The 16,119-nt window shown below is 40.0% G+C and overlaps 2 protein-coding genes across 2 annotated transcripts in view; one reads left to right on the top strand and one right to left on the bottom strand.

Annotated features, from left to right (window-relative positions):
- Positions 1-9,333, top strand: part of cdkl5 (cyclin dependent kinase like 5) — a 30,264-nt gene extending 20,931 nt beyond the window's left edge. Inside the window, exons 12-20 of the mRNA XM_068311993.1 lie at positions 80-933; positions 1,880-2,220; positions 3,221-3,322; positions 3,568-3,673; positions 4,669-4,801; positions 5,615-5,720; positions 6,361-6,522; positions 7,573-7,809; positions 8,513-9,333. Coding sequence (XP_068168094.1) covers positions 80-933; positions 1,880-2,220; positions 3,221-3,322; positions 3,568-3,673; positions 4,669-4,801; positions 5,615-5,720; positions 6,361-6,522; positions 7,573-7,809; positions 8,513-8,914 — 2,443 coding nt within the window. The 3' untranslated portion in view covers positions 8,915-9,333. The remainder of the gene's footprint in view (positions 1-79; positions 934-1,879; positions 2,221-3,220; positions 3,323-3,567; positions 3,674-4,668; positions 4,802-5,614; positions 5,721-6,360; positions 6,523-7,572; positions 7,810-8,512) is intronic.
- Positions 9,334-11,347: 2,014 nt separating this feature from the next.
- Positions 11,348-16,016, bottom strand: rs1a (retinoschisin 1a). The gene is made up of 6 exons (XM_068318748.1): positions 15,887-16,016; positions 15,497-15,522; positions 15,229-15,355; positions 13,609-13,750; positions 12,768-12,963; positions 11,348-12,233 (listed from the first exon to the last, which is right to left on the bottom strand). The coding sequence occupies exons 1-6, from the start codon at positions 15,939-15,941 to the stop codon at positions 12,081-12,083; spliced, it is 699 nt and encodes a 232-aa protein (XP_068174849.1). The 5' UTR covers positions 15,942-16,016; the 3' UTR covers positions 11,348-12,080.
- Between the last annotated feature and the right edge of the window lie 103 nt (positions 16,017-16,119).

The following is a 16,119-nucleotide window of genomic DNA, read 5'->3' as shown; positions in this document are numbered from 1 at the left end:
CGACAAATGTTGTCGATCATCTGTTCTGTTTCCGTTGTGAAGGTGTTCAGCTTAAACACCTCCTCATCTGTCCTTCCAGGAGCCACACTAAGAGCACAAGCCGTCGCTCCACCAGCAAAGAATGTTCCAGCCTCCCTCGACACGGCGACCTCCATCACCTCAACAATAAGAGTTTCCTTAATGGTAACAAACAGCCCCCGTCCAGTTTAAGTCCTACGCTCCACCCGAAGGGCCAGTATATGTCTCAGACCCTCAATCGTTCTGCCTCATCCAGCAAAGATCTGGCTAACAACAACCTGCCACACCTCCTCAGCCCCAAAGAACCCAAAGGAAAGTCTGAGTTTGATTTCAGTTTGGGACCCTCCCCAAAGCTGCCAGACCAGGGGCACGGGGTGAAGTACAGCCACAGCAAACCCAACTCTTCCCGCTCTCAGCAGCAGCAACAACAGCAACAACAGCAGCATCAGCAGGCTGGTAGACACACTTTCCTGGAAGGCAAGACCAACACACTGCAGTCTGGGGCAGAGAAACAACATGGCAGACACGCCCACAATATGGCCGATTCCGCCCACGGATCCATGTCCTCCTCCTCGAAGAGTTCGGCTTCATATCTCAGCCTGTCCAAAAGTCACAGCGCGCTGAGCGACGCCAAATCCATAGGGAACCTCAGCGACGGTCGTTTGCACCCAGACGACCCCAACTCCAACATGACAACAGGGGTGGGACCCAGTGCGCGCTTTTTCCCCGCCAGTTGTTTAGACCTCAACGCCCCTTCGTCGGGTCCACCGGGACCCCCCGGTAGCCCCTCCACGCGACACAGCGATCGTTCAGGGCATAGTCCTGCTTCCCGTAGCAGCGGCAACGTCCGCATGGAGAGCAGCACGCTGGACTCCTCATCCAGACACAAATCCAGACACAAGCCTTTAGCACCAGGTATGTTCAAGAGGTGGATTAGTATTCAAGGGTCGGCTCCATAATCCACTGAATTAAGATTGGAGTCCTGAATCTCACCTCAGGTTTTAAATAGATGTTTTTATTAGTATTGATATCCTGCAGATCAATAATTAGATCACTGCACCCACTCATGGCCAACAAAAACAACACAACCGGAATGAAAGACAGAGCAATGATCATTGTTTACGGAAGAGGAAGTTAAATCTTATTTAAATTTTTCCAACTATATCTAATGAATATCAAAGTGTAAAAGCAAATTTCTAATTTTTAATGGTAAATATCTGTACTGGAATCAGTAAAGGATCTTCAATGTAAAGTTAATGATCAGTGTTCACACCCTAAACCACATGTGTCAAACTCAAGGCCCGGGGGCCACATGTGGCCCATCCATATCATTCTATGTGGCCCGCCAGAGAATAAAAGAGAAGAGTGTCTAAAAATAAATAGGTTAAAAGTGTGCTCTGAGCAAAACCTACGTTTCCCACAATGCAGTAATTCATCCCATTTTAACTTTTGAACAAATTTAATGTCCTTACTTGTGTTTGATGTTATTTTTCTTTATTCATTGATAGTTTGATGCTTGATTGATGAAGTTCTGCAGGTTTAATAACCTGACAAATTAAAAGGATTTATGTTTTAACAGAGAAGCAAGCAAACATATTTTTTTCCGTGCATCTGTAACGTTTTTAACTGGAATAAATAATAAATTATTTAACATTATCGAGTAGTTACATTTATTCTACACTACTTTGAGTTACATTTAGTTACATTTATTAGTTACATCTGGCCCGTTATGCTGATGTGGCCCTCGGTGAAAATGAGTTTGACACCCCTGCCCTAAACTAACAGCTCAATCGAGCAAAATAATAAGTACAGACACCTGTTTCTCGAAGCTGTAATGGTTGATCTTTTCACTTCTCTTCAGAGGAGGCTGGTGCTCCAGAGCTGTTGGATCCAGGAGGAGTAGGGATGCCCTCCACACACACTCTGCCTTCTCCACATGAGTCATATCATTACGGCCTGGGCTACACCTCCCCTTTCTCTTCTCAACAACGGCCTCAACGCCACTCCATGTACGTGAGGAGGGAGCGCCACCGACCTCACGGGAACGAGGGTGGGATGGCCGGCTTGCCACCGCCAGGCCAGACGATACCAACGCGCGCCAGCAGTCTGCAGCTCCTCTCCCCTCAGCTGCAGCACCGGACCACCCTCACCGGACACTCAGTGAGCTCTTCAAGAGAGGATTGCACTGATGACATGACAAGGGTGAGAGGAAGACAGTCCAGTGAGCAGGGTGTTACCTAAAGGGATCATTCACCCCAAAAAAACAACACTAACACTGATTTATTTCTAGTTCTTATTTCCTATATGGATTCAAACAAGTGTTACTAGATCGTGTACAGACTAAATATTGAGGACAATTGTTTTTAGTAATTGATAATGTTCTACAAAAGAACTAAAAGACACAAATATTTAAATCACCAATGAAATTAACAAAGAAAATGAGGAAAAAAACAAAAATAATCGAAATTTAAAAAAATTAATTGCTCCTCTGACAAATTTTTTTTTTCTTAGATTGGAGGAGATTTTTACTGTCGACATGAGCTGATAAAAATCAAGTTTGACTATCTGCCAGTTAAAAAACACCAGGTCAACTTGTGGCTTGATTGTTCTTTCTACGTGTCATGATTTTCACAGAGAATCTATAAATGTAAGATAGTATCTTAAATCTGATTTACAATTGTGAAGATGAAATTAAATTTAGCTTAGAATTATCTTCAAAGTAATTAGAATATTAATAACGGTTCTTATATTGTACCTGAATCTTAAACAACAGGATGTGATGCAAAGCATCTGCAGGATGTCGATTTTTTTGGGAATTAATACTTTTGCGCCTACAATTAAAAGTCACATCTAGACATGACAAGTTAATGGCACTTAATCATTCTTGAAAGTAAATGTAGGAAATGCTGGAAATGGCTGTAAACATGAAAATGACTCATTGGGTGCAAAATGCAACAGGAAAAAAAAAAACTTTACTGTACTGACGGTAGTCAGGCCCACTCATCGTTTAAAATATTAACACTATAAGTGTGCAAGGAGGGTGAATGATTTCCTTCAAACGCATTGAAAATGTATGTTCTATGGATGTATTTCACATGTTGGATGTGTGTGCAGGACTGTCACTGTCTCACATTTCCACTGCCTCTGCATCACGCTGCTTCCCCAGTCTGCTTTGACCCGTGGCTGTCCGTCTTCTCAACAGAATGACCAGTCCCCTAAAGACATGAGCCACCCTTGTGCCCCCATCAAAGACTCGACGAGGGACAACACAGCTGCTTTTCACACACAGCGCTCTAAAAATGAGGTCCGACCCCCTCATCCTTCCCCCTAAATAGTTCCCCAGACACAGCCAGTAGTTCTTACAGCTGGTTTCCATAGCGTTTTGTGTCACTGCATGTTGTCTATGGTATAAATGTAAGTTCAGTGGAAAAGCTTAAAGTTGGCCTGAATGGTTTTTGGGATGTGAGCAGCTAAAATGAGACCAATGATCTGAAATTAAGTGATAGTATCGAGAGTAAAGCTGATATTTTGTTCCTGTGTGTCTTTTAGGTTGGCATGTATCACGACCCTCACGTCGAGGATGGAGGCTCCTCCAAGGAGAACCGAATGATCTTCACAGAGTCCATGCCTCGGAGAGTCGGGAGTTTCTACCGAGGTAACAGATTGGAATCACCATCGACAACATGTGTGTTGTATGAACACACAAGCCCCAGAATATTCTGTGATTTTCTAGATTTGTTGCATCTTTGAACAGCAAGTCATTTAAAATAAAGTAACAAGTAGTGAGACACAGCGACAAGATAATGATAGGATCTATTGTTCTTATATTATTTAAGAAGTTGACGTCTTTTAGAAAAAAAAAGACACAAAGCTCTTCATGTCGCCTCATCAAAAACACACTCTGTAGTCCAGTTTTTCTGGAGTTTATCCTTGTTCCTGTGCAAAAAATTAGACAATAAACTGATTATGTTTCTAATTCTGATTGTGCAGACTATTTATCCATGCCCAGCAGTGCTCTCCTTTGTGTTTTGGGGAACTTAAGACATTTTAAGAGGATACAAATAATTTTTCTATTCTTTTTTTGTTTGCATTTCAACCATTTAGAAAAATCCTGCCTTCTAATCTCACACCCTGACAGTTTTTCATAAAGAGTTGCTTATACATGGTTAAGATACAACAAGTCTGGCAGACATTAATAGATTACATTTAGATTTTAGAGTAGATTTAGATTTATTTTTTAAAAATTATATTGGACTTTTCTGGATACTCATTTGTGCTACTGTTATGTGTGCTATCATTTTATTATAAGGACCTATTTTAAAGTAATATATAAGATAATCCCCCAAGAGGACGCTTCACAGACTCATGTGTTCGAAATTAAATCCAATGCTGTTTGTTTGGTTTTTTTTTAAACTGATAAAGCATAAAATCTTGTATGTTTTTTGAATTTGAAAACATGTAGTTAATAGAATTTATTGAATGTCCAGCCTGGCTTTCAGTCCTGTCATGATTATCTTTTTTGGAAAGTGTAAACTGTTTGGAATGTGCAAGTATAAGAGAATAAAAAAACTGAGAGAACAGAGTTCTCCTGCTAAATCAATCTTTTACACATTTAAATATAGCGTTTTTCTCTCCTTTCGTCCACATCAGTGCCCTCCCCCAGGCCAGATAACTCCTCTTTCCATGATGCAATTGGGCAGAGTCGAGGTCCAGGTGGACCCGTCGTGCCTGTAGATCCTGTTGCCCTGGCCAACCACTCCAAACGCCAGACAGCTTTTGACTGGTGAGATGTTGTCCTTGTGAAATTATTTTAAAGTGACATTCTTCTTCACTGTATTGTCACACAATGCAGTGGCACAACAGATGTCAAGTCAGGGTTTAGTTCATTGTTTGCAGGTCTTTCCTCACAGATGTGTTGCCTCTGAGGAGCAGACAAATGAAAATTAACCGTGTTTTTGTTTTGTTTTTACTTTTCTTTTTCTTGGACTAAATGTGGAATTCATTTACCAGATCAAACTCACTATCAGATGAATCACTGAACACTAATTAAATTTACATGACTGCTCTGTGGTGCTGCTGAATAAGTACGGTGCCTCAAGTACCTGAAGTAAATGAACGTAATTATGTTGTCAGGTTTGTGAATATTTAGTTTTGGTCTTCTATGTGTCGACAGTGAAGAGGCACATAATAAGCTATTATGACAAATACCCATGGACACTTACAGTATATAGTATAAATAGAATATGTGACTCATAATGTGTGTTTATTATTATTATTAATATTCATTTATTCATTTTCGTGAAGACAAGGTGATTGTAATTGTCTTGTCTATCTGAAATACGGAGGCTATTGGAGCCTATCCCGGCTTGTCTGTGTGCGGGAGGTGGGTATAACCTGGACGAATCGAATTATTATTATCTGTTTTGAAGTGACAACTTGAATAATGGTCTTACAAAGACACATCTACTGGTGTTGTTTTATTTTATCATACAGAAAACATGTTCAGGTTGTAGTGGTTGTGTCTTAGTATTTGAGATAAACTTGAAAAGACGTCAACTTTGAATCCATAAACTTTTCTAATTATCCCTAATTGTAGGACTGCTGCAGAGTCAATGGTCATGAATCCTCCAGAGCCCGCCAAAGAGAAGGAAAAACAAGGCTTCTTCAGAGCAATTAAAAAGAAAAAGAAGAAGACACAAATAGTAAGATCCTTGAAGTCATAACCTGCCATTTTATCACAACGAATCATTTTCTTCTGATGATTTTTTTATCATCAACAGAGAAAATTTTAGTCTGCTTTGAATACCGATCATTAAGCTTTATTTAAAGAACTTTATCTGGTAACCTACGTTGATATGCGATCTTAACATCCATCCAACTTCACTGCTGTGATATTTTCATGTTAGTTACTTTATTTAGTATACAGTATTATTATCACACGTAGAAACAATTCCCTACATGTAAGGAACACATTAATTATCCTTTCATGCTGATCTGAATTTCCATCAGCTGTAATTTTCTCTTTATCTGAACAAATCTTTATGTTTCTTCCAAAAAAAAAGAGTTGGATTGCTTAATTAAATTAAGTTGATGCAACCATGATACTTACGTACTTAATACTTATATGATAAACACAATTAAGACTCAACATACAAAAACCATAAATATGACTATTTACATGAAATTTTGAGTCATATTATGAGATTTTTATTGGTATTTCTTTGTATCTGCCATGAAGCGGTATTTATTTGTTTGGATGTGTATCAGGTGCTGCAGTAATCCCTCTGTTTGCTGTTAGTTTTTTGTGGTGAGAGTTGTGGTTGTGCATCTTCTGCTCCACAGACAGACTTGGAGGACGGGAGGAACCCCAGCATCAAGAAAAGCCTTTTTCCTCTCTTTAGCTCTAAGAATAGCTTAAAGCACAACGCAGCTGTCAAAGTCCTCCCTGTAGTCGCCTCACCTATGGTACAACAGCAGCCTCCCGCGCCCTACCCGGCCTCACCAGTAATCTAACCTCAACATTACAACTGCATGTTAACTCACACAGCTGCCTTGAAATCCTCTCAAGTTCCCTTAATGATTGACTTATAAAAGATCCACAACTGAAAGGATTTCAGACACGTTTTGAGTCGACTACTGCACGATGTTTTTTGTGCATCCGTTTTGTGTCATCGTCACCTTGCATTCACGTCACATCTAAAGGCATTATGATTCCATGCTGCCGTGTCACATGTTTGTGAAGCCCACATATCAGCACGTCAAACTAAACATCCCTGTATCACACGCAGGTCATCAACACTCTGCACTGCACAATCAGCAAAAGTTCATTCATTCATTCGTTTTCTTAAAGACAAATTTTGAATCTGGTTCAGATTTAAGTTTAAGATGGGGCCTACATTGGGCGGGAGGTGGGGTACAACCTGGATAAGTTGCCAGGTTATCGCAGCGCCACCTTCTTGCTGTGATCCAGCAGTGCTACCCGCTTGATTAAAGTTGATTACAGCGATAGTTCACAACTTACATATGTGTTTGTACAGACTCTACAGCCAACATTCCGACTCAACCCAAAGGGGACAACATAAACTAAAGCTTTTCTTTTCAGCTCAGTGTATGACAATTCAAAAAAATATTAAAAACTTCACACGAAGTCCCCCTAAACTGACACAAACTAGACTACAGATGTTATTTGATTATGCTTTGTCTTTGGCCCCCGTCTGACTGCATGTTGTCTATGAACGTGTATGTAGTGCTCAGTGCGTTACAGCATTAGGAACGGGAAAAATCCACATTTTCACACAAATACGGAATATGAATATCCATCTCTGCTTAATACACCTTTCGTAACCTCAGGTGCATTTTCTAGAAGTTAAGTAATTGTCAGTTGGCCAAAAAAAACTCTTGCACCTTTTTCTACAAGTCATCACCATCATCACCTCTCTGTGTTCTGTCCAGAATGAATTGTCTGATGGCTACACTTCATCGTGGAGGAAAGAATGTCATTTACAATGAAGTGATTGTTTAATGACAAACTGTGATGTCCTTTTATTTTGTCAGGTTCCTGGTAACGGACAGGAACATCTGTCCCTGCAGAGGGGCTCCAAGTCGTCCTCTCACCACAGCAGCCGACGGAAAAACCGTGAGCGATCCAGAGACAGAGACCGGGAACAGAGCCGGGATCGAGACAGAGACAGAGAGAGAGAAAGAGAGAGGGAGAGAGAGAGGGAACGGGGGAGGGAGAGGGAGAGAGTCAATGACTGGCCTCCTGACAAACCGGTGGACTCACACTCTCAGGTACTTAAGTTGAAGATAGTGGACCAGAGCAAAATCAGGTTGTCTTAGAACGCATGTGTCAAACTCAGGGCCCGGGGGCCAAATGTGGCCCGCCACATCCTTTTATGCGGCCCGCGAGAGCATAAAAAGTACGATTGGCTAAAAATAAATGGGTCAAAAGTGGGCTTTGGCCGAAAAACTACATTTCCCACAATGCATTAACTAAGCCCATTTTAACTTCGACAAAAACGTGTCCTAACTTGTTTTTGATGTTATTTTTCTTTATTTTCTTATATAGTTTGATCCTTGATTGATGGAGTTCTGTGGGTTTAATAACCTGACAAATTAAAAGGATTTATGTTGGAACAGAGAAACAAACATGTTTTTTTGTGAAACTATAATGTTTGTAACTTGAATAAGTTACATGGCGGCATGTGACTTGTTTGTGTGACCTTATAATTATTATTAGAATTAAATCCTAATAACTTTTACCACACACTGATTATTCATTTTCTATGACACTGGATTGCTTTTTTAACATGTGATTTTGCCATATCTTTAAATATCTTTAAACAAAAATGCACTGAAGTGACAGACACTGGATGTGAAGTTATAAATGCTTCAGCGAAATTTTCAGCTAACTGTCCAGCTATATGATGTAATAAATACTTAAATGAATAATGTTAAGATAATTTATCAACTGTGTGTCTTCCTCTCCGAACAGAATCAACCACTCAAGTCACTCCGGAGGCTCCTTCACCTCTCCCCTTCATCCTCAAATCAAGGACAGCCTCCTCCTCCTCCAGACCTGCGCTTCCAAGCCTCACTCCCCAACCCCCCTCAGCCCTCCTCCAAAGCGAGCTACTCCGAGGGTCGGGGCCACGCAGACAACAGAGGCCACTCTGGGGTAAGCAGCTCCACCCAGGCTAAGAGCCGCAAGCCCAGCTACCCCCTCCCCGGACAGATCGAGTCCAGCTGGCACGTGTCTGCATTGCAGCGGGCGGAGGGCTCTCAGTTCACCCCCGAACAGCTGGGCCTCAAACCGGGACAGAATGGACCCACCTTTACCCGAGCATCCCGCTCCAGGATGCCAAATCTAAATGACCTGAAGGAGACGGCGCTGTAAACCCTTCCCCAAAAACCACACCACCTCCATTTTATCCCCTTCCTGGAAGCATATGCTGGACAAAGATTTCATGGTACTGTAGTAAAAGTTTACACGGATGCTTGTTTCACTGAATCAAGTCCTCATTCAGAAATAGATTTAGATGATGCTCATGTCTCTGAATCTATAAAAGACTAGACACTGATAGGCCGATACAAACTTCATGAAAAGACTTGTTTCCGACATTCAAAGACAGGACAGGTCCAGCTGCTTCTCAAGATGCTAATTCTGTATCCAATGTTATCCTGTCTCAAGGTTAGAGCATCAGGATGAGCTGATCTTTCCCCTCAAGGAGACACTGCCTTTGTGGCCTCTTTGCTGCCATCTACTGCTCACAGGACGTTACTGCAACACATCCTTCAGCCACAAACGCCAGTGGCCAATAAACTCAACTGTTTTTCATGCTCTGATATTTGATAACAAGAAAAAAAATGAATAAACATTATTTATTAAATATTTATTTGTTTTAAATTCAAGGATATAAGCTATAAATGACACAGTATGTAGGCTATATGGAATATTATAAGGTAATATAGAATTTAACGTGTAATTGCAAGAGCTTTAATTTCACAGAGAAATGCATAGATATTTAAGTGTTGATAATACAATATGTCACAAGGAATATATAATAACAGTGAATGTCTGTTCTTTTTTGTTCAACTTGATATGTTATTAACAGATTTTCACTTTATATCATTTTATTTTTACAATTTTTTCTGTTCCATCAAATGTAAAGAAATATTGATACAGACTTGTTGCCCAAAGTGAAAAAAAAGTGCCATCTATTCATTATCTATCCCTTCAGCCTTGTGATGCTTATTTTTATTTTTGTGTCAAGTCATGCAGGTTTGATAAAAAAGCTAACAGCAGTGAGACTGTAATGCTCTGCGTTCTGCACACAGGAAGAGTTCTCTTTGCCACCATTCAAAATGTGAAGACCGAGAACAAGCTTCTGAGCTGATTCATCAGTGACAACAGTTTTACAGTCACATGCTGCCATTTTTTTTATTTTATTTTTTTTATCTGCAGCCTTAAATACCAAGTAACTGCCATTATACTTTCACCATCAGCGGATCATCAGCGAATGTTAGAATCTGGAAGTGATAGCCGACCAACATCTAAGAGATCAAGATGGCAGGAAAGCCCTTTGCAAAATAGCATACCTCACCTTTGACCTTCTGAAGGTTAACTTTCTATATTCTTATCGTCAACAAACTATAAAAAAAGAAATCAAAAACTCATGAGAGATGGAGTCTCATGAAAAAATGGCAGTCCACGAGTTATTCCGATAGGATGCCAATGTAGCAGGCGCTTGAATACAAGCTGGGACAATTTGCTGGTGTATTGCTTATTGAGTTAATTTAATCAATTACTCTAAGTCAGCATTCAGAAAGTTAAATGCTGTCATAACTTTACAGTTTATCAAAATCCCATTAGAAGTTTCTAGTATTTTTGACCTCTAATAACTGAAGTGAAATGATGCACTCATCATACATATATTTATATAGAGTGTGTGTGTGTGTGTGTGTGTGTGTGTGTGTGTGTGTGTGTGTGTGTGTGTGTGTATATATATACATATGTACATACAGTGGTACCTCTACTTACGAAATTGGTTCCGGAGGAAATTAAGTAGAAAATGTCGTAAGTAGGGGTACCAGTGTATATGTACATATGTTTAAACACAAACACACACACACACACACACACACACACACACACACACACACACACACACACACACACACACACACACACTTATATAGAGACCTAGGAGACTAAGAATCTCCACAGACATAAAGCCTTTATGTAAATGCCTTTTGTGAAGCAGAATTAAGTTTTCCAACTTTATTCAGTTTGCAACTATTCTTTTAAATACCAATAGTCAGCAGATCAGTGATACGTCTCCTAAATAGGTTAAAGCCTAGACAAATTTACAGCAACTCATTCTGTCCTCTCTTTCTTAACTTAATCTGTTCTCCCTCTTCTTTTGTAGTCTTAAAGCTTAAAGTCAACAGAACAGCCGTTGTGTTGAAGGGATGAAGGAAAGAAAAATTTGTGTATTTCTAAAGGAAAAAGAAAAACATGAATAAAAACCAACTGTGGACTAAACAGAGAGCTTAGTTATTGAAAGGTTAATGGTGTGTTTTTCCTCATCTGTCTAAAGGATAATCACTCATGCAAGAACATGAGGGGAAAATGAATGAATCAATTGACCACTGATTGAAAGCAATAACGCTCAGAAAGAGACTGACGCAGATAGTGACGGTTGAGTAAGTGGCTCCAGACGAATACAGCACAGAAAAGGATTTCCTGTCCGTTCTTAATATCAAGACTTAATTCTGCAATATGATCTCTTGGAATATGACCCATGATTGGAGAAATGACCCCGTTTTATGTGTTATTGGAAATCCTGATGGTGATTGATTGTAAACTACTGCTGACGTGAGTGTGACTTATCATTAATGGAACAGAGTGATGACAACACTTGCCTTGCCAGTGGCCTTACATTAGCTGACTGATGACTCACTGACTCAACCGTTCAGATGGAGATAGAGGCTTCAATTCCCAGTAAGTCACAAACGCTGAGAACTGAAATGAAGAATTTCTGTTCATAAATATGTGTTCCATAAAACATCAGTTCTTTTATCATTCAACTGTTACACACTTCTTACAGGGTGTAAATAGAAATTATAGAGTATCAATACTGCCCGTTCTACTTTAAAATGATAGGGTCTCATAATAAAAGCCAACTGTACATTTTTGAATGGCTCATATATTCATTTTTATGTGCAGACAGACATGATCCATATGTTAATACAGGAAATATTTCATGGATACAATAAAGGACACATTTTCGGAGTAAAAATTAAAAATATCCTGTTCCTAGAGCATCCTGGGAATTTTTTTTTAAAAATCTGGGGTCAGCACGACACAAAACTACATCTAGGTACATTTCACATTCTTCGATCTTCACTTGCATGTTTAAAGAAAAGTCAAACATTATTTCACATCTTATATCACCATCCAATAATATTAATGGCTCCTACAAGAAATGAAGACACAATTTTTTGGGGAATTTGCATTTTCTGAAGGAAGGGGTGCATATAGAAAGCGTTTTCAGAGGACTTCAGGTGCATTTGTTCATGCAGAGCAGGAGCTCCAGGCGCAGGGCGATGCGTGTGTGCCATCCCAGGGGGAGGATGCGTATGTAACGTGAAACAATGGGGGGCCGCAGGAGGTTCTGCACAGAGGAAGAGCGGTCCGAGTTGCCATAAAACACCTGAGGAGAGACAGAGAAAAACTTTAACAAGAACTGATAGTGAATTTAGGGCTGCAGCAAACAGCCCTTCCATCCCTCAAACAAGGCACACAAACACTGACAATTACAATACTTCGTGACATGTAATAAATAATTTACTGAAGTTAAATTTCTTACACATAAAATGACTGTGAAAAATATCGATAAATACTTTAGTCTTACTTTGGAGAAGGTGGAAGAAATTTTAATATATTTTGCTTGTTTAATTACTTATATAACTGTTGTTGCATTGTTTTCCATTAATTCTATGCAGGAGAAAATGTATGTTTGAGGAAAGAAAATGAGAGGCTTCATGCAGAAAACTTAAAATCAGTCACAAAAAGAGTATATACAGGTATGTGAATGTTTCTCAGTTTAAACTGTTGATGTCGGTAGACGCGTGGGATGTCTTCGCTGTTTGAGCCGCAATAAGCAAAATGATCAGAATTCATCACATCTGTCAAAAACGATGCAGTCCCATACATTTAGTTGTTATGTCTTAAGGCTTAAACTGACCCTGTTGTTTCCAGTCTGGTCTTTATAGTAGATCCAGTTGAGCTTCTCATCAGTACGGTACTGAATGCTATACTTGGTGATCCACTCATCAGCATCACAGCGGCCCTGAGTCAGGATCCCTGACACCACCTTAACGTCCCTCAGGTCAATCTGCAGCCACTGATTGTTGTCCTGGAACTTCGACAGCCAGGCACAGCTGCAGAAGAAATGCAAGCCATAGAGACAGGATGCAGCAGTGGGTCAAGTTACGTGAAAAAGCAGCAAACCGACGAAATATTTTAAAGTTAGTTGACATTAGATTCACCCAGTCACAGGTCACAACACCTAGTGATAATTTTTTTTGCTTTTGTACAAGTAATGGTACTAAAATGGTTCTTAAATCGTATGAAATTGTGGATTTTGTTTTTTCTTTTTCGTGTTTTGCTTCTGTCATGCATTACATTTTTTTCTTAAAGTGAGGAATTGTTTTTCCTTGAATTATTGTAATTATCTTCATATCGTATGTTACTGTTTCAGATCTGTTTGCATTGACAGCATCTGTATAAACCAGGAATCCTGCAGGCAGTTGAGACATTGTTTACTCAATATTTATGATAGTGCCAAGTTGATCCATATAAATACAATAAAATACATTAAATGTTCAAATCCAATCATAATGTTAAAGAAAAAAAGTCAATGCAAAACAGCTCCTAGGAATAAACAGTTTATTTGCCATATTGAAGATTTTCTTTTGCTGCCTAAAAGAAATGATCCTAAAAGATGGCAGGAGCATATTTTCTTTGCTTATTTATTTTAACAATATAGAATTTTTACATCTGCATGCTTCCCTGCCTGTACCTACCCGAAGCCCTGGTTGTTGAGCCGGGCCCGGCTGGGGAGCCACGAGGAGAACCATCCGGTGTACTGGTCCTGACCGGAGCAGGTGATCTGCTCTGGGCTCACTGATCCAGCCTCGAAACCCAGAGGCCTGTGATACGGGCACTCTGTAAGAGGACCGGAAATCAAGTGAGAACAAGGATTTTAATGTACAGTAAATCTCAGTTTCTATTTTTAACTCCGATTTAAAAGCCTTTTGGGTGACATGACAGACAACACCAGTCACCAAAAGAGAAACACTTCATCCAGCAGCTAAGCAGTAAAACATTCACTGTGACCAGCAAATGATTATCACTAAGCCTTTTACAGTGGGTACTTAATTCTCCATCTCTCAATCGTCACCTCTGCCCAATTCCATCCTCACACCCTCTGCTTCCCAGGTCCCTGCTGCTAACAGCCCTAGTGCGACCCATAAGCCTGCATTTTAGTTCTCCTTCCTGAGAGATCAGTGAAGTCCATTAGAGCGGCAGGCGGACAGATGGCCATGTCCTACTCTCCACAGCTTTAGCTCAGTGTTATCTCAATGTTTAGATCTGCCAATCTGCCTTCTCACTTTCCACTCAAAACATGAGAGGTAGCACTTATTTGACTTAATGAATATATTCTATAAAAATGAATGGGAATATTGAAAGATGATAGCTCTTTTACCCTGCATTTTGAAAAGACAAGCATCTGTTGTGTTCTCACTGGGAAGAGACCTGCTGTACTTTTGTTTACTACTGATTTAATCTGGTTTAGGGTCATATCCTCTCTAATCCCTGTATTACAATGCATAAAGCAGAGCCAGCACCTGGGTGAGGAGGTAAGTGTTGACACGCGGCTTTGCAGCTGACTCTGTATACCCAACTGAGTGTCATGTCACATGAAACATATTCAGATGGATGACTTGTGTGGAAAATAAACTAGTAAAAGATAAGAAAACTCTGAAGAAGAACATAGAATATCATCGTTTGTAATCCCCAGGTTGGTATCCTGTGATTGGTGTCTATTAGGAGACTAGGATCATATTCTGAGATTAAATGTAGCCCAGCTTGTCCCCTCTTTATCTGCAGCTCCCATGTGACTTGTGGTTCATCTGACATCACTGGACGTCACCTCCACTTTCAATCTCTCTTCAGTCCGACATTAAGTCAAGTTTGATTTTTACATCTCAGGTTAGATAAGTTGTTTTCCTTTTGCTGGATCTCAAACACAGCTATCACAGATGCTGGTGGAATGTTAGATCCCAGCATTATTAAAGTGACCAGCTGCTGTGATATAATGAACACTTCCAAAACAGCCAATAGATAGATAGATAGATACTTTATTAATCCCAGAGGCAATAATGGGCATTGTTGTGGGAGATTGTTGCATGCAAAGTCAAAACAATAAGTTTTAATTACAGTATTTTCCACACTACAAGGTGCATCTGAAAGCCTTTAATTCATTCAAAAACCAACAGTGCGTTTTATAATCCATTGCACCTTATAGTGCAGAAAATACTGTAATTGAGTTTTTACATACAGTATGTAAGTCACCCGTTAAAATGATTGACTATGATAAAAGGCAAGAGGTGACTATATTTTATATATCATCCTTACTCTACCTGGCATGCAGTCCAATTCTCTCACCCGGGAAGAGCCGGTCCTGATGAAGGAAGCCTCAGTCGGGGATTCTCCTCCTTCACAGTCACATTTACAAGACCTGCTAGTCCACACATCTGACACTCCCGCCTCATGTTAACACACACACAAACACACACACACACACAAAAGATCCAAATCCAAAAGTGTATAAGCAGAAATACCACATATATGAAGACTGTACTGAAATTTGTGTTGCATCTCTGACACTTTGCAGAGTGTTTCTTGTACCTCTTGAGCATGGATGCTGATGAACACTGCTCAGGCAGATGGACAGAACAAATGCCAACAGACAAAACACAGAGGAGATATAGAGACTGTTAGGACACAACATGCATCAACAGTAGCAAACAAAATATGTGCATCTGCTTATCGCTTTATTCATTAAGAGAAACGAAATACAACACAGAGAACACAGTGCAATGATGAAAAATTTAAATGACAATTTGATCAGTTGCTGAAGAAATCTGTCATATCTGTCAACTTCTCTGCCAGATATCAACTTGTCCTTTAAGCAGGAGGCTTTCTTTCTATTTTTTTTATCCAGTTAAGATAAATCTTTCAAGGATTAGCACAGATTGTGGGACTTTAAAGACAAATACACAAAGATTGAGATCTTACCGTCAGTGCCCAGAACAAGGACGGCCAGCAGGAGAGGCTGTGTGTTCAGAATCATCTTCAAACTTGTTCCAGACCAGAAGAGACTTTCTGTAAATTGAGCAACCAAGACAGCAGCAATAGAGGGACTGGATTACAATAATCCACAGGACACTAATGGCTTTACCTCATGCCATCCTTATCTGACAAAGCCCCGCCTACAGCCTTTCACCCACCACTATCAACGACCACTTACA

Source organism: Antennarius striatus, chromosome 1 (genome assembly GCF_040054535.1).
Source record: "Antennarius striatus isolate MH-2024 chromosome 1, ASM4005453v1, whole genome shotgun sequence".
NCBI classification, from domain to species: Eukaryota; Metazoa; Chordata; class Actinopteri; order Lophiiformes; family Antennariidae; genus Antennarius; species Antennarius striatus.
This window is presented reverse-complemented; position numbering and strand designations above follow the sequence as displayed.

Excerpts from the sequence above, each read along its gene's own strand:
- rs1a (XM_068318748.1), bottom strand. The coding sequence starts at position 15,941 with ATGATTCTGAACACACAGCCTCTCCTGCTGGCCGTCCTTGTTCTGGGC. Across the intron at positions 15,356-15,496 it reads TCAGCATCCATGCTCAAGAG|GCGGGAGTGTCAGATGTGTG; the intron begins GTACAAGAAACA and ends TGTTAACATGAG. Across the intron at positions 12,234-12,767 it reads ACCAGACTGGAAACAACAGG|GTGTTTTATGGCAACTCGGA; the intron begins GTCAGTTTAAGC and ends GTCTCTCCTCAG.